This window comes from Candoia aspera, chromosome 1 (genome assembly GCF_035149785.1).
Source record: "Candoia aspera isolate rCanAsp1 chromosome 1, rCanAsp1.hap2, whole genome shotgun sequence".
In the NCBI taxonomy this organism is placed as follows: domain Eukaryota; kingdom Metazoa; phylum Chordata; class Lepidosauria; order Squamata; family Boidae; genus Candoia; species Candoia aspera.
Window position 1 is genome coordinate 84,591,933 of NC_086153.1, and position 23,215 is coordinate 84,615,147.

The following is a 23,215-nucleotide window of genomic DNA, read 5'->3' on the forward strand; positions in this document are numbered from 1 at the left end:
CTAGCTTGTAACTAAAGTGCAGAACGTTGTGTGTTGCCATTCAGAAACAATATCTTTCCTATCACATTTTTTTAGAATTAATTTCTGTGTTGTATCTATTCATACAAAGCCCAGTCTTAAAATAAGAGAACAGAAAGGAATAGAGGAAATGACAGTGCTACTTCTTTATTAAGGTCTCTGTGATTTACAGACATGTGTTATGCAGAAGGGTACAGTCTTGTTCAGAATTTTCTTGAGCTTAGATTGTTGTTGGTGGGAGCCACTCCTAGTTGAATAACATGCATTGAGTTGATTTTCATTTCATTTTTTGCTGCCATAGCATTATCATGCTCAGCCTTAAGCTGATTATCAATCTATTTGATCAAAATTATTTTTCTCCTTCTTGTTTCTTATTTTATGTAATCTTCTCTCAAAGCTCCTTACAGTTTTCAAAAGCCCTCCTCTTGCAGGCATCTGGCATTTGGCCTTATGATCAATGGGCTCTATTTCACAAATGCCAGCAGGGCAGGAGCAAACCCTGACCCTTACCTCCTCAGATGGGTATGAACTGCATCTGAGTGAAGGTCACACCTTGCAAGCATTTCTGGCATTTACTAAACAGTCTCACATATTGTTGTACTAGCTTGCAAATTACACTCTGGGAGCAGCCTTTAAGGGCAGCAGACACTGAAGCTATCGCAGAGATCTCATGATCCTCCAAGCCTCCCATCATGCCCCCAAAACCGCTTTACTGCTCCCTTGTCTCTTTGTGAGGTTGAGCAACTTCTCCATCTCCCACAGAGGATCGGTATGTCTTTGCTGTGCTGTTAACAGCACCAAAGAAATTAATGATTATCTTCTAAGAGGCATGCCAAAGTAAATTCTATCCAGGGCAGAATGAAAGAGAGGGATAAAGAACCTGTTGCTTCTGTGGTTCCAGCTTCAGTAACTTCAACAAAGGCCTTCTCCAACTCTACTTTGTAAGGTCACTCCAGATGACTAAATCCTTCTCCAGGTAAGAAGCTTGATACTCACCCATCAGTGTGAATCACAGAGATCATGACAAGAAGAACTGGCTATTTTCCTGTACTGCAGTTCTTTTTGTGGTTATCTGTGAATTCACACAAACTGATCTCCTATTGCACTTGATCTCAGTTGACCATGCTGTAACTTCATATCTACTCGGCCAATCTTAGGAACAGCAGGAGTTCAGATGGAGCTGTGCATAGTCATGTGGTATTTGCAGAGGGTGTGACTCCTACCAAGAATTTTGTAAGTTCTGGACAGTTCCAGATGGGATTTTCCATGAGCCATGGCCCTTGTGTGAATTCACAGATGAGCACTTGAAGAACTGCAATTACAAATAATGAACCAGATATTTTTGGCCAAACAAAAGGGAGCATAAAGAGGAATAGAATAAGAAAAAGAGGAAATTGGATATGAATGATACATAAAACAAGGCTGCAAGCCTTGGACTGAAAAAAGCATATTATGCAAACACTTTCTATTCATGCACTAAAGCCTTTACCCAATCATTCTCTCCACAAAAGCAAATTTGTGGAGATGCACAAAGAAGGGAGGAATTCATGTTGCTAATGGTGCTATTCAAGCAGCAGATCACCACTGGATATCAGAAGAAAAACGTCTTTCTTATGCAAATATTCGAATGACATACTGTACTAGTTATACAGGTAGTCCTCATTTACATACTATCATATGTAAGTATTGTATGTATTTCTGTGTGAGAGATTTGTGTTACATTTTCTTACATGTTTTTAAAAATAATTGCTGTTGCTTTCAGGTTAAGGAGTCCTGCCCAGTTGTACTCTATGATTCACAAGAATTACTTCCTCACCTTGAAGAATTAGAGAAACAAATTACACATTTTCATGAATCCCTTGAAAAGATCAATGAAATTATTTCTGTACTAGATCCTGAAGCCCAGCCTGCTCATATTTTTAAACAGCAACACCAGGTATTTCTCATGTGCATGCTCAGAATATGTTTTGTTTCAGTGTTTATTAGGAGAAAAAGTATGAATATTTGATCTATGAATGACTTTCAGCTTTAAACAGAATTTTAACTGATACATTTCTAAGTCACATAGTTCCCTTTTACTGGACTATGTTAAACCAGAAGTTGTTCTGTGCAATTTGTACATTAGCATCTTGTTAGTTAACAAACAAATCATGTTAACATTAATATATAATTGAAAAGCAGGGGAGAGGGCGTAGAACAGGGACAACACACATGTCTAACATACAGAAGTTCCCATAACAGGTTTCTGGCAACTCAGGAGGACTAGGAAAGATTTTATTATCGGAGGACTTCCAAAGATAGTAAGCAATTGTGGACTGAAATTTGATCTATCTGAAATATGCACATGGCAATGTATACAACTGAGGCACATGTTAACCAACCAGTATGGGCTGGATGCTTGAACAGCCTCTGAAGTACCTGCAGTTTTAGTTTTCTTAAGAGATGCAGCACTTCAAGGGAAACTAATAATTCAGTTTCATAAGGTATTGAATGAAGAATTGGAATATCCAATTTTGAAGAATCAGTGGGTCCAGGTGTTAAAAATATATTTCCATTATTTTCAAATATTAGGTTAATTCACCAGAAAATATTGTGTCATGTTTATTGGACTCTTCAAAGAATATTTAAAAAGGGATGGACATTAGATGTCTTATGTTAGCGATGTATAAAATTTAAAGGTTCCTTACCTCATATGATTTGGTCTTGCTCTTTTATAGCCTTGTTTTGGCATAACATTATTGCATATGTTAATATGATTTTTGGAAGAAAGATTTCAGTTAAGGTTCTTAATGTGATGTTGAATTGTATTCCTAAATATGGAATTTCTCATCTCATGAAAAGCTTTGGCTCTACTGAGCCTAGGGTGTGGCATAGATGATAATTTTACATAATTGGAAAGAAACTTCCTCTCCTGATTTTAACAAACTAATTCAGGATATGAGCTCGTGATCAGTTTTTGAAAAGTCTCTGTGTTCTGAAAGTCAGAAGATGGCACAATTTGATGTTGCATGGTCTAGGTTTAATGATAAGATAAATGATTAAGTTAACTTTATACAGTCATTACTGTATATCAAACTTTTAATCTACTAATTAGTTTCTTTTGTCACATTTAATTTATTCTAGCCACTAAATTATATTTAGGATGTTTTCCCTTTCACTGTTTATCTCTTTTTTTGTTGGTGGTGATGTCAACTTTTTTGTATTTCATCATTTAAAGAAATAAAATAAAATAAAATAAAAATAAAAGCAACTCTGTATATAAGGGAGACTGTCTTACTCTTCAGAAAAGTCTATATGTGTATATGATCCATGGCCCCATTAATGTAGCAGGATGAGCACTATTATATATGGTTAGAAAAAAAAACTCTTCACAAACAAAAATCCTATTCTTTCCTATTCTTTCCTATTCTTCACAAACAAAAATCCTATGCATTAGAGTGACACTATTTTCCACTTCAGTCAGACAAACAGCTTTTGAGACATTCTAGATTTTGTTTAGTAAAAACATTACCTGAATAAATCTTTGAAGGCAGTGAAAGGAATGTAACACTGGTGATCTAACACCACTGTAATGAAACCAGCTAGTTTAATTTTTTTCTAATTAGATTTTTTAACATTGAAAATTCAGGTTTACCTTTTCAATTACTCCAGGTAACACCTTGTATTATTCCTAGTAAGAATTTGTGATATTTTAACACATACGTTTGTTATTGGTTTTGTTTTTTGCTATTTTGCTGAGGTTGCAAACCTTCAAGTGACTTATATTCCAACTATAAATATTTTAATGCACCAGTAAGGGGTTTTTTTTTCCATCTCAGTATATAGTATTTTAGAAATTTTACTTGTTTAAAATGTTAGGGTTTAATTACTTGTTATAAGGAGTACTTGTCAGTCTGGACTTTTGGCATTTTGTGGATTTCAATTAAAATTATATTTAAAAAAAAAAGATACATTAAAAGAACAGAGCTATAATCTTGTTTCAGTACCAATTCTCAAGAATCATTCAGAGCAATAGGATTGCAATAAATGCTATCTGTCTATGGAATTATAGCCTTTAAATAATTAAGTTGCTATAGTGTAACATTATTGTACCAGATTAAAAAAAGTAAGTATTCTTTTTTATAAAGTGTTATTAATTTTGTCAACCTATACATAAAATACATAAAAACTAGAAAGAATGAAACGAAGAATACTACAAAAAAAAAAAGAAAACTAAAGAAGTGTGAAAATACAGAAAAGACTATTACATGGTGGCTTCTGACATTCTATAACAAAGAAATATAACTCATTATCAATCTCTTACTCTAAGATAAACTAAGATAAACATTATTTCTATAAACCATTTCCATCTCTATATGACATTCTCCTCTACAACAAACTATCTTTCCCTCTTAAAAAAAATAAAAAAACCTTTTCTAATGTAATTATTTGCCTAACGAGCAAATACTCAAATATTATCCTACTTCACTAAAATTTTACTCCTCTCTACCTACTAAAATAACAAAAGATAAATTATCTACATTTGGTTAATGTCCTTTTACCCAAGGTAAAATCATTACCTCCAAAACAAAAACAGTCTAAACCTTTAAGAGACTATCCTGAGAAACACATTTAAACAATTATCCGACTTCAAAATAGACTAAGGCATTTACATATCTTAGTATTACACACAAAGCTTTCCCCTTTCAAGTCTCAAATTCAGCAGCCAGCCGTGATAATTGGTCTCGATTTTCCAGGAACGCAGCCAATCGTACCTCTCTCTCTGCGCCCAGAACTCTTCTTTCTCCAGAATCAAAGTTAACTCTCCACGTCCAATTTTTCTCCACTTTTTGACTTGGAAATGTTACTCCTCATTTTCTTCTTTAAAGAAGGAGCCCTACTCTCGAAGTAGTTTTCACTGTTGTCTTCTTTTTCAAGTTGTTGGTAGGCTTTAGACTCCGCAAGTTGTAGGAGACGATCCAGGGCTTTGGTGACGTCAAGATAGAGTTCTTTAAAGATCACTTTCATTTCTTCCATGTCTCTCCACAGCATGTTATCAGGAGAAAAAAGATGTAAACGAGAGCTGTTCTCCCAGGAAAACAGAGGCAGATAGCAAAAAAACTGCAGATTAAACAAAGTAGATAAATCTTTTATCATCCTCAAAACATTAAGAAAATGGCAGCAAAACAGAAAAAATCTTTAAATCCCAATATTAGAATTTAAATATTAAAAAACCAACTTTCCAAATTAATAAATTCCAAAAATAATGAAAATCATCAAGAGCTTCTCATTTCTTCGCTGCGAAAGACCTCTCTTCAGTAACAGATAAACAAACAAAAAAACCCTCAATGTTTTAGAAATGTGGTGGCGAGATTTAGTGTCCATTTTACAGCTTCGGTGCAGCCCCGAACTTGATGACATCTGCGCCTCCCAGCGCTCTCAATCACGGATTGATCACAGGGATTCTGTTCTGCGACACACACCCCACCCCCAAGAAAATGCTATCTGGAGAACAAAAGGGATGATTTCCTGGATTCTCCTTACCCGGAGAATTCTCCAGGCTGCAGGGACTCACGTTTGCCCAGAAATGCTGTGCTGTTGGTGCTGCTTAAAAAAGCAGTACCGTTCAGTCTGCCATTCTCCACAGGAAGCCAAAAATAAGTATTCTTTTATAGAAGATAAAGTAGGTGTCATATGAACACTGCAAAGTTGTCAATTTATTTTGTTCTTCTTACTGTTCAAAATATCCTTATTTTAACATTTTCATTTTTTTTTAAAGGATCTGGTAGCTTATCAAGAAAACTGCAAAAAAGCTTTGTTGTTAATTGAAAGAAATAGTCAAATCATCACAAAGTTTCTGGCTTCAAGTAAAGTGTTAAATCATTTCAGCCTTTCAGTACTTCAGAAGAAAGTGATAGAAACTCAAGCTGCTTTTCAGGTAATCTTTTTGAATTACAGTAATGTCAGTAAATGTTTAGCATTATTTTCCAGCATGAGAAAGCTATGAAAGAAAGCCAGTTTGACTGAGGTATATCACGGTAATATAATGTAGAACTCACGGTTGTTAATAGTGCCTAAAAATACAAGTCTGGGTCTTAGTGAGACTTTCAGAGACCTGCAATATTCATCTTAAAGAAAGGATGAGTGATGTGAGATGTTTGAAGTCTTCTTCACCTTAAATTTAAAATCCTGCTTTATTTACCTTATCCCTTGGATTCTCCTGACTCAGTTTCTTACTGTTAAATTGTACTTGCTGGGACAGTGGCAGAGTAAGAGTGATACCCCTTTGCTGTAATAGCAAAGCTAGATAGTTGCTCTGGAAGCCCCAGTATTTTTGAGGGCCCCCGAGATCCATCCTTCATATCAGCATCAGACCCTGGACAAAGGAATAGGTCTTTCTCCCTTTCTGTGTATCTCGGTCATTATCCATTACTCCTAGCATCACAAGTCCTGCTGAAGCTACACTTAAACAAAATATTTATCGTATTGTGAATAGGTGAGAATGTAGCTAGGGGCTATGGAGGGTAGAATTATTACTCTTAAATTTTGGGGAGTATTATTTAATGATGTTCTAATGTCTAGTAATTCTAGATAGTGGAATCCTATCTGAGTTTGGCTGAAGTACTAATTAAGGAGTTGAGATTCTATAACTACAATTACTTTCAGATCACATTCACATTAAAATAGATCCAATTTCAGAGGAGCTGGATTGTTTATAAATGTCACCTGAAAACATAAAAAGGTGTCTGTAAGCTTTTTTGTTCTTAAGAACTCCTCATGAGGCAAAATGTTACAGAAATACAAGGAAACAAGGAAATTGCAACAGTAGTTTTTGGGTTTTTTTAAACATCCAGATATTTAAGCCATTTGAAGCCTTTCCCAAGAGATTGTAGACTATATGCAAAGTCTGTGTGCTGTTGACATCAGATAGTACTTAATCTTAAAGGAAAAAGGAAAGAAATTTCCCCTTTCCCGTAATACTGAAAATGCAGGGACATGACTTGGGCCTGGTAAAGACAGAAATAAAGAAACATCATAGTATTTTTCCTCAAGGGTAGATTATAATTTTGATTAGTGCACAATGTCAGTTAAGACAAATTGTGTAGCATTGCAGGTTTTTATTTCTATTTTCACTTACAAATGAAGCATATGGTGCAGAAGACAAGTGACTGGAAGAAAAATGTTGAGGTAAATAGTCGTTTGATGAAGAAATTTGAAGAATCTAGAACAGAGTTGGAAAAGGTTCTCCAGACTGCCCAATGCTGCCTAAAAGAGAAAGGCAATCCTGAAGAACTTCTCCGGAAACATACTGTAAGTAAAACGTATTAAAGCATGTTACTGTTACCTTTCATGTTGCTAATTAAAATATCATTGCAGGCGGCAGCACCTAGCCAACCATGTTAATGGCAGAAAAGCCAGGCAGTGTGGAAACTACTAGGAAATACCAGGGCTATAGGTTAAACTAGGAAATCAAAAGCATTCTCCAAAAAGGCAGGAGTTAGTTTTTCCTTTAATATGCAGAAAGGAAAAAAAAGAGAGATATGCCTGTCCAAACCCCACTAAAACAAACCACTTTTGCCCCTGCTGTTATATTCTTTCTGCGTTGAGCCAAATAAATTCCATGATCTCCTCATGAGGTTCTTTGAAATGAATTTATGCAAATGCTAAGCAAATAGTACATTTACCATGTTCTATATATAATTTGTTGAGTCTGTAAATATATTTTGTATATTTTATTTATATGCCAAGTTTTTTCATGCAGCACTTGAAAGTTTAATCAGTTATCATTCAAATATCATAAAGAGAGCTGGATTTAATTACCAATAATCAGCATATCCTTCAACGTTGATTGACAGGATTTTTTTTTTTTAAATGTAGATTTAATGTATCTTCTCCATGGGAATATATTTAGGCTGTTTGTGTAACCTGACCATACAGCTAGTCTTTGAAATAATGTTTAGGACTATAATGTGGGAGTCCTTGGATACTTCACTTCTTAATAATGTAAATCATGAACATATAGCTGTATTTACTCACAGCAGGGGTTTTAAGAAGAGTAGCAAACTAGAATCCTAAGTCTTGTGCTAAGTCTGTTAAACAATATAGACCACACAAATAACAGTAACAAATGTCTAAAAAACCATTAGTCCTTTCTTACAGATGGCCAAATTTTATGTTGTGTTTAATAGATAGCAGGAAGCTGTTTCATTCCTTTTTCATATCCAGAAGGAAGGACTGCAGACACAAACTCAATTGGCATTAGAGTAGACACCCTCAAGTCAAGTTCATCTCTCTTGTGTCCATTAAAGGGACACAAACATGTAATTTTCTTGGCAATAGTACAGAGGTGGTTTTCCACTGCCATCTTCCAGGGTGTTTTTCAAAGTCCCAGTTTAGACTAAAGCCTTGATATTCTCTGGTGTTCTTCCATCCACGTACTAATCAGGACTAAGGCTGCTTAGTTCTAAAACCAGACAAGCCAGCCAGGGAGCTTCTGCCCTCTAAGATCTGGAGTGTTAACCCACTGTTCTTTGCTTTAGTCCTGATCTAGATTGAAGGCCTTGTACCTTCATAATCTGCATAAGAAAAAAAATCTCCATCCAAATTGCAAGTTCTTATTATGGGTTGAGATCATATAGAAATTAAAGGGTTAAACCACCTTTATTCTTCCTACTAGCCCACCCACCCCCATTTTTTTCAAGTAAAGAAAGCACCAATGTAATTGCATACTACTCCAGATTTATCATTCATAAGATCAACCTCAGTCATACAATCTAAGTTTCCTGCTTTAGTGCAAAGTATAAGATTTTGGAACTAACCCTCTGTTTCTCCTAGCAACAATATTAACAGTTTAAATAAGTGGCATAATATTTCAAAACCAGGAATTTTTCAGTCAATTGGACCAAAGGGTGCTCAATGCTTTCCTGAAAGCTTGTGATGAACTTACTGACATCCTTCCTGAGCAAGAGCAACACACCCTTCAGGAAGCTGTGCGGAAACTGCATAAGCAGTGGAAGGTGAGTTTTGCCAGCCATTTCTGGTCATAAGTTGTTTCTGTGTGTGTGTGTGTGTGTGTGTGTGCGCGCACCCTTGAGTCAGTCTTCATGGCAAGATTTCAGAAGTGGTTTGCCCTTGCCTCCTCCCTACGGCTGAGAGGGTCACCCAGCTGGCTTTGTGCCTAAGGTGGAACTAAAACTCCTGTTCTTCCAGCTTCTAGCCTGGTGCCATAATCTCTACACCAAACTGGCTCTCCTGTCATAAGTTACATAGCCACAAAATTCACTCTGTCCATGGAAGAAGACGCACTTGAGCAATTATTGTTCTCAGCTATTCCTGTCCAGGCAACATGAAAAATCCTTGCCTGTTAGGTGGTTTGCATACTTTCACATGTTTATTCAACTCCATTTTCTCAATGAAAGACGATCAGAAAAAAATCACTTCTCCTAAAGAGTATTTTCTTTTCTATCATAATGAGGTAGGCTACACAATTATTTTAAGCATCTTAGCTAATACCCCTGAAACCAACGATCTGGTTTGGTGCTTCTGCTTTTGCTTTTGTTCTTGTTTTTTTCTGTACCCTTACAAATAATTTCTTAAAAAGAGAACTGACTGAATTTTATATTAACTTTTTTTCCCCCTTCTTCCCCTTATGGTGCAGGATCTCCAGTCAGAAGCTCCGTACCATTTACTTCGTTTAAAAATAGAAGTGGAAAAAAGCAAATTCCTAGCAACAACACAAGAATGTCATGCTGAACTCGCTCGACAGCATGAGCTCATGACCAAGGAGAGCAGTGAAAAAATAATTAAGGAACACAAGGTAATCCTAACTCTGTCCCTAAATAGTCGCAGTGTTTTTCTCTGTATTTCGATACCTGCCATGACTCCTTAGAAATAAAGATATAAGCAATATAGAAAAGATTCAAATCTGTTTGCTTGGCATTATGCCCCTGTGATTCCAGGTTAGACCCAATTCCACAATCAAAATTATATATGAGTGCTTTGTTAGTATAGAATTTGGCATCTGATGGGAATGATTGATCTATTACCTATTCTGCTTACAATTTGGTCTACGATGCTATTCAGCACATTTGTGTGACTTCTACAAGCAATGCTTACTTGGAACAATAATTGCTTAGACTAGTGTTTCTCAAGCTTGGCAACTTTAAGATGTGTGGACTTCAACTCCCAGAATTCCCCAGCCAGCATGGGGTGCTGGGAGTTGAAGTCCACACATCTCTGAAGTCCTCATATCTTAAAGTTGTCAAGGTTGAGAAACACTGGCTTAGACTCACAAAAATTATAATTAGAACATAATGTTTCATTCAGATTTGTACTGTAAAAATTGTTATATGGGATTAACTGTTATTCCAAGAATTTTTGTGCATGCATGTAACCAAATTCATTTTGAAAATATGGTTGACATAATATGTTGCTGATTTCTTTACCAGTACGTTACAACATCATATATAGTGATGTACCTTTCTAGGATCCACTGTTTTTCTGTGGCCCTTATTGTTAAGTGACTGAAGGCACCATCTTCAGTATAAGCAGAATGTATATACTGATTTGATCCTTTAACAAAGTTGCAATTTAGAGGGCTTACTTCTTATGAGACATGCATTGGATTGTACTACAAATAAAATCTGTGCCCATGCTTATTGCAAATGGAATTCATGTCATTTTCTGTGGAATATCATAAGCAAGTAAGAGATTGTTACGTCTTTGTAGCAACCAGTAGCTACACATGTGCAAAAATGTAGTTTGGTTGCTTAGTTGTAAGATTATATAGATACAGAAAATGTAAATTAATCCATAATAAATCTCAGTTTGAAGACATTATATAATTAATATTGAAGCTACTTCAGTCATCTTAAGCAGTGAATGATGGTAAGAAAAAATAGGAAAGAATTTAGAATAGTGAAATTACAATGGAGATTCCTCATATCATTTTGTATAATCTTGTATAATCCAGCCTTGGCTTTCCCAGAGACTTCCCCTTCCATTCAGCAAAAGTTGAATTTGGAGGATTCTTGTCATAAAATTGTTTCCCTGGTTAATTGACTGGCTAAATGCTGAATTGCCCTTAATTACTTTTGTACCCTGGAAGGTATCCCTTTGAAGGAGAAATGGTGGGGGGTTGTAATATTGTTTTCTTCCCATTTGTTAATTTTTTCTTTACTTTATGGCAAACTAATATAATCTCATTATAATTGTAATTGGGAAAAAATGATACAAACAGTGCTGATTCAGAATTAGGCTCAGTTCCAGCTATACAAAAAAAGGATAATTAATTCTGAGACCTGTTCTCAGTCAAACTTGGCTTCTAATAACCGGTTTCCCTGCTTAACTCCTAGTAAGGCCCCAAGCCTTCTTGCCTTCCTGCTGCCACAGTTACTGCCATGACTACTGCAATGATAAAGAAACAGTTAGTAGACTTCCTCATTCCCCTCCCCCAAATAGTTGCCCTTCTTACTTTTACAACACTGTTTTGGTAGTGACTTAGATGTGAGACATGGAGAAAGAATGTGCCAGGGTAAAACAAGAGGGTATGTGAGTTCTTCGTGGATTAAGATTGCAATTTGGGTGATGATCTGAGTGTTATTTCACAGATTATAAATTCCTTGGTCAATAAGATTAATATGGGGACAGTTCATTAGTTACTTTTAGCAGTCATACAAATTATCTTAAATATAAAATCTCAATAGCACTTGTAGTGCTGATGAAGAGAGAAAAAATATCCCTCTGGATTCCTTGCAGCTGAAGGAACTTAAACTCTTTTCTACAATTAAAAATTAAGAAGCATTGCCATTTCCTTAACAAAGATGAAGTTTCTGCACAAGTCTTTACATACATTTGTAGAATAAATGTGAATGTCTTCAGTTCTTGAACAACATGTAGAAAATAGATTTTATAAGTTCATTTGTGTTGGTGTGTAACTTTCATACAGATGCACAAACTAATAATGGAAAAGATATTCTTTTAATTCTAGCCATATCAGTGGAGTGAGCAACTGTTTCTCTTTTGTGCCATCAGTTGTTTTTTGGTGATAAAGGGCCTTTACAACTATGTGAGAAACGACAACAACTGATTAAAGAATTGTGCTTGAAACTACCAGAATGGGATTCAGTTAAAACAACCTCTGAAAGTAGCCAAAAAGATCTCAGTGAACTTAAATCTCAGGTTGTCAGCACCTACATGAAACTAATAGATCAACCAGATAAATGGAACGAATACAAGAACAGGTAACTTAACTGTATGAACAGCCATGGTAAAGGCATAATGGATATAATTAGCACAGAACTAGAACTGCAATATCCTTTAATGTCATAAATACTATATTGCTTGTCAGAAGCAGATAACACTTTAAAATTGTACATAAACCAAACATCAAAGAGCAATACGCATAAGAAGTAAAGGATCTAGATTAAAGTGGTCTTGAAAATTGCTGTGATTTACTCACTTGAAATCTTCAGCCATTTGAACAAAGAACATTCCTCCCTGATTAAAAACTTTTGCTAAGCAGAAACTTCAGTTGCTCATTTTTTGAGTTCCATTGAAATGTTTGTCATTAAGTCACCCACTATTGTTCACCTACTATTTGCTTATCTTTCTATGGCTATGTTTCAGATTTTCTGAATTACGAAGCTGGATTTCATTGAAAGAGACCCAACTTAAAACAATTAAGAATGGTGCAGCTGATACTACTAAATACAAACATTTTAAAACATCAATAGAGGTATATTAAAAATTATTTGAAATGGATATGTTCTTGTAATACTAACATACTGACTTGAAGGCTGAAATTGACAGTGCCAGCAGGCCTTTCTCTCCTTTTGGCATTTTAAAGCTAGGCCAAATAATTTACAACAAATGTAAATAATGTTATATAAACAGTGAAATGTAAAAGAACTGGAATTTCCTGGATAAATAAAATTAGGTAACTCTGGCTAGAAATTCTGCTGTTTAGAAAGAAATGTGTACAATGCAATACAGAAGCTTTTGAAAACCCATTGGTTATTTTAAGACAAGGTTATGTCAATAAACGTAATTAGAATAATTAGTTCACATGCTTTAGATATTTTATACTGTACTACAAAAAATTTAACACAAGAGTGCATTGGCACAAACTGCCAAAATAGATCCCAATCTTGCCCTGTAGCATTTGTAGAAGCTGAATGATTTCTGAATGAATGAGTGACATTTTGGGAACACTGGCTATATGTACATGTATATGTATACACACACACACACATACATACACACAAACAGACATACTGTACATACAGTCTCTCTCTCACACACACATGAAAAATTGCATGCAAAATGTGTGCATTATATTAATTCTATTTTTGAAAAACGTATGCAAGGGAAAGTTATACACAAAAGCAAAAATTAGGGGAAAATTACAAATGATAGCATTTTTTCAAGCAATTTGTTTTTTAAAATTGCAAAAGTAGGCAGGAGGATAACACATGATATTTATATTGACTGAATGTAGATTGAGCTTCAAATCTTTATTTGCTAAGCACTGATACAAGACACTTCACCCTATTCAGGCAATACAAACAAGGATAGGGCTCACTATGTGAGCAATGGTGAGCAGCCTATCTGTATTTCAAGCTGTGGGATCAGCATAAAGCCAGTTGTCCACAAGTATTATTGTCTGCATCAAGAAAGACTTCCTGCATGGAACTCTACCTTGAAAGGTTACCTTACTGTAATCATGGAAAGTTGTGTTATTCTTCTGGGTGAATAGCTCTTCACTAACTTCACATCGTGACTTGCAAAGGAGTGGGATCCTCAAGCAATTTACATGCTTGAGCATATTAGCTTGTGACAATCCCACATGTATATACCTACCATTCATCCTATTGACCTAATATCATAATTGACTTTTCCAATCTACTGACATGTTTCATACATTCTGTGATAGAACTTTGTGTCCTGATGCAGCCTTAGTTGACTTACCCATGCAAACTAATGTAAGTCCAGTTCTCCTGGATTTACATTAGTCTTCTACTCCTATAATGTTTGTTTGGGGCATCTAATTTTTATATTCATTTTGTTTCAGGAAATTAGGCAAGATGCACACACAAAGGGAGAAGTTATCATCTGGTTGAAATCTAGGCTTGTTGCCTTATCTGAGGTTTCTTCTGAGGATGAAGTAAAAAAACAAGGGGATGAACTTTCAGCACTTGCTAGTGATTTTAAGAAAATTTTAGCCTTGCTGACAGAGGTATATTATAACTTCATTATGTTGACTTGAGAAGCTGCCCTATTTTCTATTATTTGTTGAGTTACAAAAAATTAATAGGATTGTGTTGTGTTCTAGCAATTTAGTCTGAACGTTACTGTAGCCAATGATTATTTCTCAACAATGGTCAGTGTTTTTCAAGTATCTAGGGACGCGGTGGCGCTGCGGGTTAAACCGCTGAGCTGTTGATCGGAAGGTCGGCGGTTCGAAACCGTGCAGCGGGGTGAGCTCCCGTTGTTAATCCCAGCTCCTGCCCACCTAGCAGTTCGAAAACATGCAAATGTGAGTAGATCAATAGGTACCGCTTCGGCGGGAAGGTAACGGCGTTCCGAGTCGTCATGCTGGCCACATGACCCGGAAGTGTCTATGACAACGCCGGCTCCAAGGCTTAGAAACGGAGATGAGCACCGCCCCCTAGAGTCGGATTCGACTGGACTTTACGTCAAGGGAAACCTTTACCTTTACTTAGGTGCATCAAAACACTACTAAGAAAAAAAAATCACAGAATTGTTAATTATTCTGCATGTAATTGCATCTCTGATTATAGGTAAAAGTAGTTCCCTGTATTTCCATGCATCATTTGAAATTATTGTGAAATATTTCAAAAGACAACATATATACGCATGTGGTAAACACATGAGAGGTACAACTCTTATGTTTCCTACATGTTTTCTTAAATGTATTTTCTAATCAAATTATACAGATCAAAGCAAATATTTGTAGCTCAGGGTTGAACTGTGGAGTCCTTGGTGCTCTCTGAGCCTTGTTGTTTTCTTGCAGACGTTTCATTGCCAGACTAGGCAACATCCAATGGCACTGAAGATGTTGCCTAGTCTGGCAATGAAACGTCTGCAAGAAAACAACAAGGCTCAGAGAGCACCAAGGACTCCACAAATTGTACAGTTTGCTTATGAAAGTATTGGGGGGATCCTTTTCTGTAATAAAGAGTTTGATGTAGGCATGTAATCACATAAACTTACTTTTTATGCTGAATCAGTGTGTGTAATATGCATTGTGCATCAGAAGAAAAGCAGCTGTGTGCACTATGGGGAGAAATCCAAAATTCATATTAATTTTCCCATTGGCAATTTTCCTTCCTCCTGCCCCACTTCTTCCACCCTCCATACACTTGTGCTATGGACAATGTATATGTCAATTTCTCCATAGACTATTTTTTTATCATTCATATTTGCTCTGAGAGGTTTTTTTTCCCTTAAAATAGTTTAGTTTTGTATTTCTGAAAAATTCTGGCATTTTAGAACCAGCTGATGCATATTGTTTGCTGAGTATGGATGGTGTTGTTTTGGGCACAAAAACATTTATTTTCAGAAAATTCAGTATTGGGATAAAGTTCAGTATTGGGATATAGAACAGGGGGAAAAAAAGGATTGGCAATTATCATGGCCAATTCTACAATTAATTTTAAAAATTTCCAAATTTACTTGGAAAGCAGGTCAGGTAGAGCAGAGCAAACTCACAAAATAATAATGGAATAAAGTGGAATAGGAGAAATCTATTTATAGCTAGTTAGAATTGTTGATGCCTGTCAGATAATTGGAAAATAATAATGTAGAGATGATGCAATTAATTGGTTGATTATATAATTGCACTGCATTTCAAATTGCTTTAAATCATGATAAGTACTACTTACTTGGCACTGAGTACCTTTAGAGAGCTTTAATATGGTTTCTAAACACAGATTGAGAAGACATTAGGTGCAGTTGGAGATTGTGTTCAATACACCGAAGAAGTGAAAGGCACATTGGAAGAATTGATCACAAACTCAAAAGAAGCTCAGACAGAAGTTGAAAAAATCTTAGATGTTGATAACTTGTTACAGGCCCAGCAAATCCTTCTATATCATCAGGTACTACAACTGCTCACCCATCAGCTTTCACTGAATGTGTAACAAGTCCTTAAATCTGTATTATTGTTGCTGCAAGCGCTAATATCTGAACTGTTGATAATAGATAATGAATCTGATAACTGTTGATAACCCCTTTCACACAGGTTGAATTGGAAAGAGTGGATATTATAATTTTTTGTGATAAGATGCTGAGAGTGAACATTTAATGATTTTTTAGAAGGGGAAAGTATAAACCTTTTAAAAGTGCTTTTGTACTTTGCCAAAGTGACTTTTTGTTATTCCTTTTCTCTTCCCACCCCCATTCTTGTCTTTATTCTTCTTATAAGAAACAAGTTTTCAAGGACCATTTCAGAATTTACAAAGGGAAAATTTGGGACTGCCATCTTGGCAAACTATATGATAATGGTGTTTGTAGTAGTATATTTTTCAGCCTATGCTTAATAAACTGGCATCAGAGTGATTGAAAGTATTCTGTCACCCATGTCTTCCCTTCCCAGTTTAACAGCTGCCAAACTGACCTCAGGGGAGGAAAAGGGAACTGCCTGGATTCAGTTGAGGCTCTCCTGAAGTGCTTGTTGCCACTGTTGACACTGACAGTGTCCCCAAGTATGGCACACTCAGAAAGAGCAAAACCTAAAGCAGTTGTCCCGTTGGGAAATTTATCAAGAGCAGCAGCTCTGAAAGCCATCTTTCCTCCCTTCCTCAAAGAGGAAGAGTGTGGGCTGTGTGAGGATAAGAGCTGGGAGATTTCCCAGAGGTGGGGAAGATTCTAAATTCAGTCCCCACCACATTTCAGAAGAGAGCTGGCCTAAGTGAGAGCCAGATCACTGTCCTTGAACTTACATTCTATGATTTGATGGTGGGCTTGGGTGTGTGGTTGTTCATGGTATCCTGTGGAATCGTAACTAGTCCCTTCTTTCTCTTGGGTGAGTGCTGCCGTGTGTGTAGAGATGGTAAGATGTTCCTGGAGTGGGGAGCAGGAAAGGAGAATGGGGCTCTCTGATTTAAGCTCTCAGTCACAGACAACAAAAGTACGGAGAAGTTCTTTAAGAGCCAGGGGAACTATATGGCTGCAGTCCTTCATGGCCTTTGAGCTCTCCGCCCTTTATCAGAAACCTTGTGACATGGCTTCTGAGTCTCCCTCCCCCAGTGATATTGCCCGCTAAATGCCAGTTTGGTTCATAATAAAATGTTACTCATCCATGACCTGAATGTGGATGAAGGACTCAATTTTGTATCTATTACTAAGTCCTAATATGTGAGCTGATTGTGTAGATTTGGCCCTCCTGGTTTCTCAGTGCATTTGGTATGGATAAACCCAGTCCAGAGGAAGAAAATAAAATATAATCTTTCTCACCAGAAAACCTCTTTTGAATATGGCAGGTTATGAGGTTGCTGTCACTATAGATCAGCCTTTCTCAATCTTCTGACACTGGAGAAACCTTTGATATTTTACAGGCCTCGGGGAACCCCTGCACATTCAGGATCAAATATAGGCCAGAAGTTACAAAATTATTACATTTGTTTCATGTGTAGGCCTGTATATATGCATGTAGGCCTGTATATATGCATGAACAGTGTTCTTAAACTAAAAATAATGAATGAAGCTTACCCCTTTAATGTGAAGTTGCCCAAATTTGAAATAAAATTGAATTTTTAAAAATAAATTGTGACCTCTCGCGGAACCCTAGAGTTCCATGGAGCCCTGGTTGAGAAACCCTGCTATAGATGGTTGGTTACTGAGACTATCAGGGAAATTCCTCCTAGGTGTTCCTAGGAATTTGTTGTGGAATGCCATCTGGTGGCTGTTTGCAGGTGGCCTTTTCTGGCAGCACCTATGCCCTGAAATTTGGGGTTGCCTGTTGTACTATCTTCTAGATGCCTGTTGAAAAATTGCTTCTTTGCTTAGATCTTCTCAGTATCGCTGTTGGAAGAATGTTCTTCACCTCACTTTTTTCATGAATATGTTGTCTTGGATATTTGTTTCTCATTTTAAACATTTACATGTTTATTTATTTATTTAAAAAAGTAATGAACTCTGGGTAGCTAACAAAAAAAACACCTCTCTATAAATCAAGCAAAAAATAGAATTAAAATAATCATTACACAATTGTCAAGGCGTTGTATAACAGCCACACAAACTACACCTATATTGGGCCCTGGCTCAGCACCTGGAGGGAAAGCTAGTTTTCACAGCCTTCCGGAAGGCCAAGGGAGTTGGGGCCCTTCAGATCTCAAGGGGGGGGCTGTTTCCATAGGGCAGGTGCTGTGAAAGAGAAGGTATGATTCCTCAGTCCCACAAGATGACCTTGTTTAATAGAGGGGACCTTGGACAGGGACCCCTTGGAGATAAGCAGTCCCACAAGAAACCTTTAAAGGAAATAATCAGCATTGAACTTGGAAGCATACTGAAATCCAGGGCAACTTACACAACATCAGTGTCCTAACAGCCAGGAACCACGCTGAGACAAGGAATAGATCTCTAGTGTTTATTTACCGCTACATAACAGAGAATCCTAACAAACTGAAGAAGCGTGGGAAAACCCAGACATATAAACCCCAAAGACTAAGGCGGGCCCGATCTGTGTCTCTTTGAATGGCCACCTAATTCCTCAGTACTACTCATGCGCTTTACAGCCTGGATGGGAGCCCCCTGCTCGCCATCCTCACTCATGACAATCAGTGTAACTCAGGCAGATCTTGGTGCACTTAAAACTGTGTACCACTGCACTGAAGTTGAAGTTTCTGTTGTTTTTTTTTAAGTGTAGCCCCACATAGAGCACATTGCAGTAATCCAGCTGGGAAATTATATGAAGTGAAGCATGAGTGACAGTGAATAGGGCCTCCCAGTCCAGGAATGGGTGCAACTGGCACACAAGATGAATTTATGCAAAAGCACCCCTAGACATGGCTGCCACCTGCTGTTTGAGCAGGAGCCATAAGAACTCTTAAATTGTGCACCAGTTCTGTCTGGGGTAGTGCTACCCCATTGAAAGTTAAATATGAAAAATCCCCAGATCCTCTAGGGCCTTTTGAAGCTGTGTGCCTAACACTTTTCAACAAATTTCCCTAAAAGGAGAAGTTTGGAGATTGGGCAAAATTATCCAATACTGTTGGATCCAAGGATAGCTTCTTAAGAAGGTGATGGACCACCACCTCCTTCAAGGCAGATGGAACCATTACACAAAGAAGCACTGCTTGGGCCCAACCACATGCCATCTCCCAAGAGGCCTTAACTAACTAGGAGGGACATAGATCTGAAACATAGATGGCAGAACTCACAGCACCAAGGATCCTGTCTAATTCCTTAGGACCAACTTGTTAAAACTCTTCCTAGATAATTAGGCAAGGTTGCCCTCCAGTCACTTTGATAGAATCTGGCCAGATGAAGTCCAACTCTGAGCAGATCCAAGTGATTTTACTCAGCAGATGCCTAGAATAACAATAACTCCCAGGCTTCCTTACAAGGAAGGGACCTGGCCAGCTGACACAGGGCTGCTGGCTGGCTACCAGCAGACACAATAAGAGCAGAGAAGTAAGCCTTATCATCACAAGGTAAGTCCTAAGAAAGCACTTACATGGGCTCAATCAGATTTGCTCTTTGTTTCCCCCCAGTGATGATTTAGTATCAGATATCAAATTAAATGTGATGGTTTTTGAAAAATTGTAGCATTTTACTATGTTATGTTCTAGATGTGTAATTTTGAGAAGTTTTGAAAATTATACACCTTTCTGGTGTTTTAGTAAATGAGCAGGGATCATTTAAAGCTTGTCCCCTAAAACACAACACATTTGTATATGCTTACTACGCAGTTATTTCTGCATTAAGACAAATATTTCTATATTTATTCTATATTATTTCTATATTTAGTAGAGTGCTTTTCAATATTTGTTTTTAGCAAAAGTCAAAGAGGCTTCATGTAAAAAGGCAAGATGTACAACAGCAAATTGCCCACAGTAAAGAGCTACAGATTGAAGGTGGTCTGTCTCCTGCTGTGCAAGAAGATTTATGGAAGTTGGAGAGTACATTAGAAAGCATGCAACAATCTATGGAACAGCGTGGAGATCAGTTGCAGGTACGCATTCTTCTCGTAACTGTAGAGAAATAAAAAATTGTCACTTTATGTAATTACTTTATACTTAATATGAGCTGTTTTCTGACAAACTGCTCAGCTTAGCTCAGTTTTTAAATGCAAGGATCTGGCCTACCTTGTCAGAGGTTGAGGTCAAATGGGGCCAGACATGGTTGATACCTGAATAGGACACTACCAGATTATAGCTGTAGGCTAGAGTAGGAAATGATAATCCCCCTCCAGCAATGCTGTTTTAGTATTGCTGCCAAGAAACCTGCGTGATTGTGTCATGTAGCCACCAGAAATGGTTACTGACTCCAGGGCATCTTTACTTTTTACTCTATGAAATGGCCTGTAGCATTAACTTTTCATAATCTGATTATAAAGTTCACGTACTAGGTTAATCTAGAGTTAACTACAAAATGGGTATCACCAGACTTGGTAATGGCCCTCAACTTTAAGACATTAAAGAAGGCATGGACAAATTCATGGAAACTAAGCCTATCCATGGCTACAAGTCATGATTTTTAAAAATAATTTTCTGAAACCCACAATAAGGAAAAAAAATAATGAAACTTGTGAGATACATATGTATACACATGTATATGCTATACACACACAAATCTCTAGATATACATAAGTATTGAGATAAAACCAACAAACCAGCTAACCTAAATGTTTAAAAAGGGAATTAAAAAAAATAAAAAGCAACAGAATTGTTCTAAAAGTTTTGATGCTATTTTCTGCATGCAAAAATAGAAGTAGAATTCCCATAGGACTTCATTGGCCACTGTGAGAAAGAATGCTGGACAAAATGCACCTTTGAACTATTCTAACAGGGAAAGTCTGAGGCGAACCGCATTATAGGCCATTCTCACATGGCCTTTGCACAGTTCTTTTATTCTTAAGGTTTGGGAATCATCTAAAATATCAATAAGCCAATTATCAGATTTTTTTGAATAGAGCTTGATAATTAAACTCTAGGAGCTATTTTACAATAGTTGTTTGAATTGTGAGTAGTATATAGTATTTGCATAAAAACCTAGCTAAGTAGCACCAAGAAAACTTGGCTAATCTCACAAAGGCTTTTGGGGTCATATCTTGATACTCCATGGATCGGAGACAACGAAATACCAAGACTACAACTAGACTGAAAAGGGCAGGGGGAGTCATCCTGGATGACTGGAATGGCAAACCACTTTTGTGTTACCACCTAGAAAGCTACATGGATTTGTCAATGAATTCACATCATCTCAGTACATGAGGAGAAGAGCCTTTGCTGTCATGTCCTCTGTTCAGGTTTCCCATTGATCTCTGTTTGCCAATAGAATGCAAAAGTCTTGGATCTAGCAGAGGTTTTCATTTGTTTTTAATATTTTAGATTCTGAACAGGATAATGTAAATTCAGGTAAATATGATTGATACAGCTTAATTTTATGAGCCAAAAAATACATTATTCATACATGGTAAACATGAATAATTTCATCTCCTTCCTTTACTGTTCTGTTTCTTCATTATCTTTTTTTGTAGCTCACAATAAACACATGGGAACAGTTTGAAAGAGACAAAGAAACAATTGTCAAGTATCTTAGTCGTGCCAGCTCTGCCCTTGAGCGCATCTTAAGTTTTAGCAGCTTGGAGAGTTTGTCATCAGAATTAGAAAAGACAAAAGTATGTGCCCTGGAGGAGTTTAACTATTCTGTCTGCTATGATATTGTATTCTTATGTGGGGGGTTTTTTGTTGTTGTTAAAAAATACGTATTTTATTAATGCCTCCTTGCCTTGAATGTTGGTCAGGCAGGTAACTTCAAAATAAATATATACCTAAACAATATTAAGATAATTGGTTTTTAAAACTATGTGTTGTTTTCCTTTATGTTTTGCATCTGTGGTTGATTATTTCTGTAAGTCACCAAGAGTCACATTGTTTGAGTTGGGAAGCCATATAATTGCTATAAATAAATAAAGCCACAATCTAGGCCAACCAGAATACAGTATTGTTGGATTCTAACACTGAAAAGATGCGTATTTTCTTCTTTTTCAAACTGATGCATAAAGCAGCAGACCATTACCGAAAATGAAATGGTGAAATACAAATCCCATGATCCCTTTTCTTTATGTTATTCAAGTTAATCATGTGCAGAACAAATATAAAACTTCAGCAGAGAAGTGTTACAATCATCCTGGGATTGGTTCCAGCCAGAAGAATGCTGAAACAGAAGGGAATTCTGTACCATTTAGCAAAGCTTTCTTTGAGTTGCATATGGTGAGAAATTCCCCTGCTAAATCAGAAATTCCTGAACTGGTAATTTTTAAAAACCTATTCTGGTATTTCTTGTTTACAAGAACATGAAGTAAATTCCAATAATAATAACAACTATCCTTTTTGGCAAAATGTTATTGAGAATGATGTTGAATTTGTGCTTCCTTTTCACAGGAACTTTCTAAGCAGACAGTAGCCATGGCCATGGAAGCGGAGAATCTGGTCAAGAAGTCTTTTGCCTTACAGCTTGGTCAGAGGAGCAAGGAGAGCCTTCAGCAGCAAGCAAAGTCAATTCAGGGACAAGTCAAAAAAGTAGAAGCTACACTTGAAGAAGAGTATGTTCTTAAATAGTCATAACATGTGTTACCTGACACGAGGAATGTATCTTTTTTGCCTTATTAATGCAGTGTTGAGTCTCAAAGACGTTGTAAAACTCTGTCATAAAATAGTAACTTATCTATCAGAAACGACTGTTTTAATACCAGGAGAGTGTGTGTGTGTGTGTGTGTGTGGGCAGGGGGGACCTGAGAAAGAAAGAAAGAAAACAGTGACCCATTCCATAATTGGAAATGCTTGAAAAATATATATATACTTGGTCCTTTAAGTGTCCTTATAACTGCTGGATGAAGCAGCCATTGTGAATCCAATTTGTCAATGAAATAAATATTTTGAACTGGACACAGAACTAAAATCATAGTAACACACTTCAATATTCAGTGAAGTAACAAAGGCAGAAAATTATTCAATAAAGGTTAACATAG

At 36.7% G+C, this 23,215-nt stretch overlaps 1 protein-coding gene across 1 annotated transcript in view; it reads left to right on the forward strand.

The window, feature by feature from the left end:
- SYNE1 (spectrin repeat containing nuclear envelope protein 1) overlaps positions 1 to 23,215 on the forward strand; it is a 313,009-nt gene that overhangs the window by 69,913 nt on the left and 219,881 nt on the right. The window contains exons 20-31 of the mRNA XM_063293716.1: positions 1,781 to 1,954; positions 5,777 to 5,935; positions 7,144 to 7,308; positions 8,880 to 9,014; positions 9,656 to 9,814; positions 12,031 to 12,239; positions 12,625 to 12,733; positions 14,069 to 14,233; positions 15,951 to 16,118; positions 20,018 to 20,194; positions 21,722 to 21,862; positions 22,629 to 22,789. Of these exons, the coding sequence (XP_063149786.1) occupies positions 1,781 to 1,954; positions 5,777 to 5,935; positions 7,144 to 7,308; positions 8,880 to 9,014; positions 9,656 to 9,814; positions 12,031 to 12,239; positions 12,625 to 12,733; positions 14,069 to 14,233; positions 15,951 to 16,118; positions 20,018 to 20,194; positions 21,722 to 21,862; positions 22,629 to 22,789 (1,922 nt within the window). The remainder of the gene's footprint in view (positions 1 to 1,780; positions 1,955 to 5,776; positions 5,936 to 7,143; positions 7,309 to 8,879; positions 9,015 to 9,655; positions 9,815 to 12,030; positions 12,240 to 12,624; positions 12,734 to 14,068; positions 14,234 to 15,950; positions 16,119 to 20,017; positions 20,195 to 21,721; positions 21,863 to 22,628; positions 22,790 to 23,215) is intronic.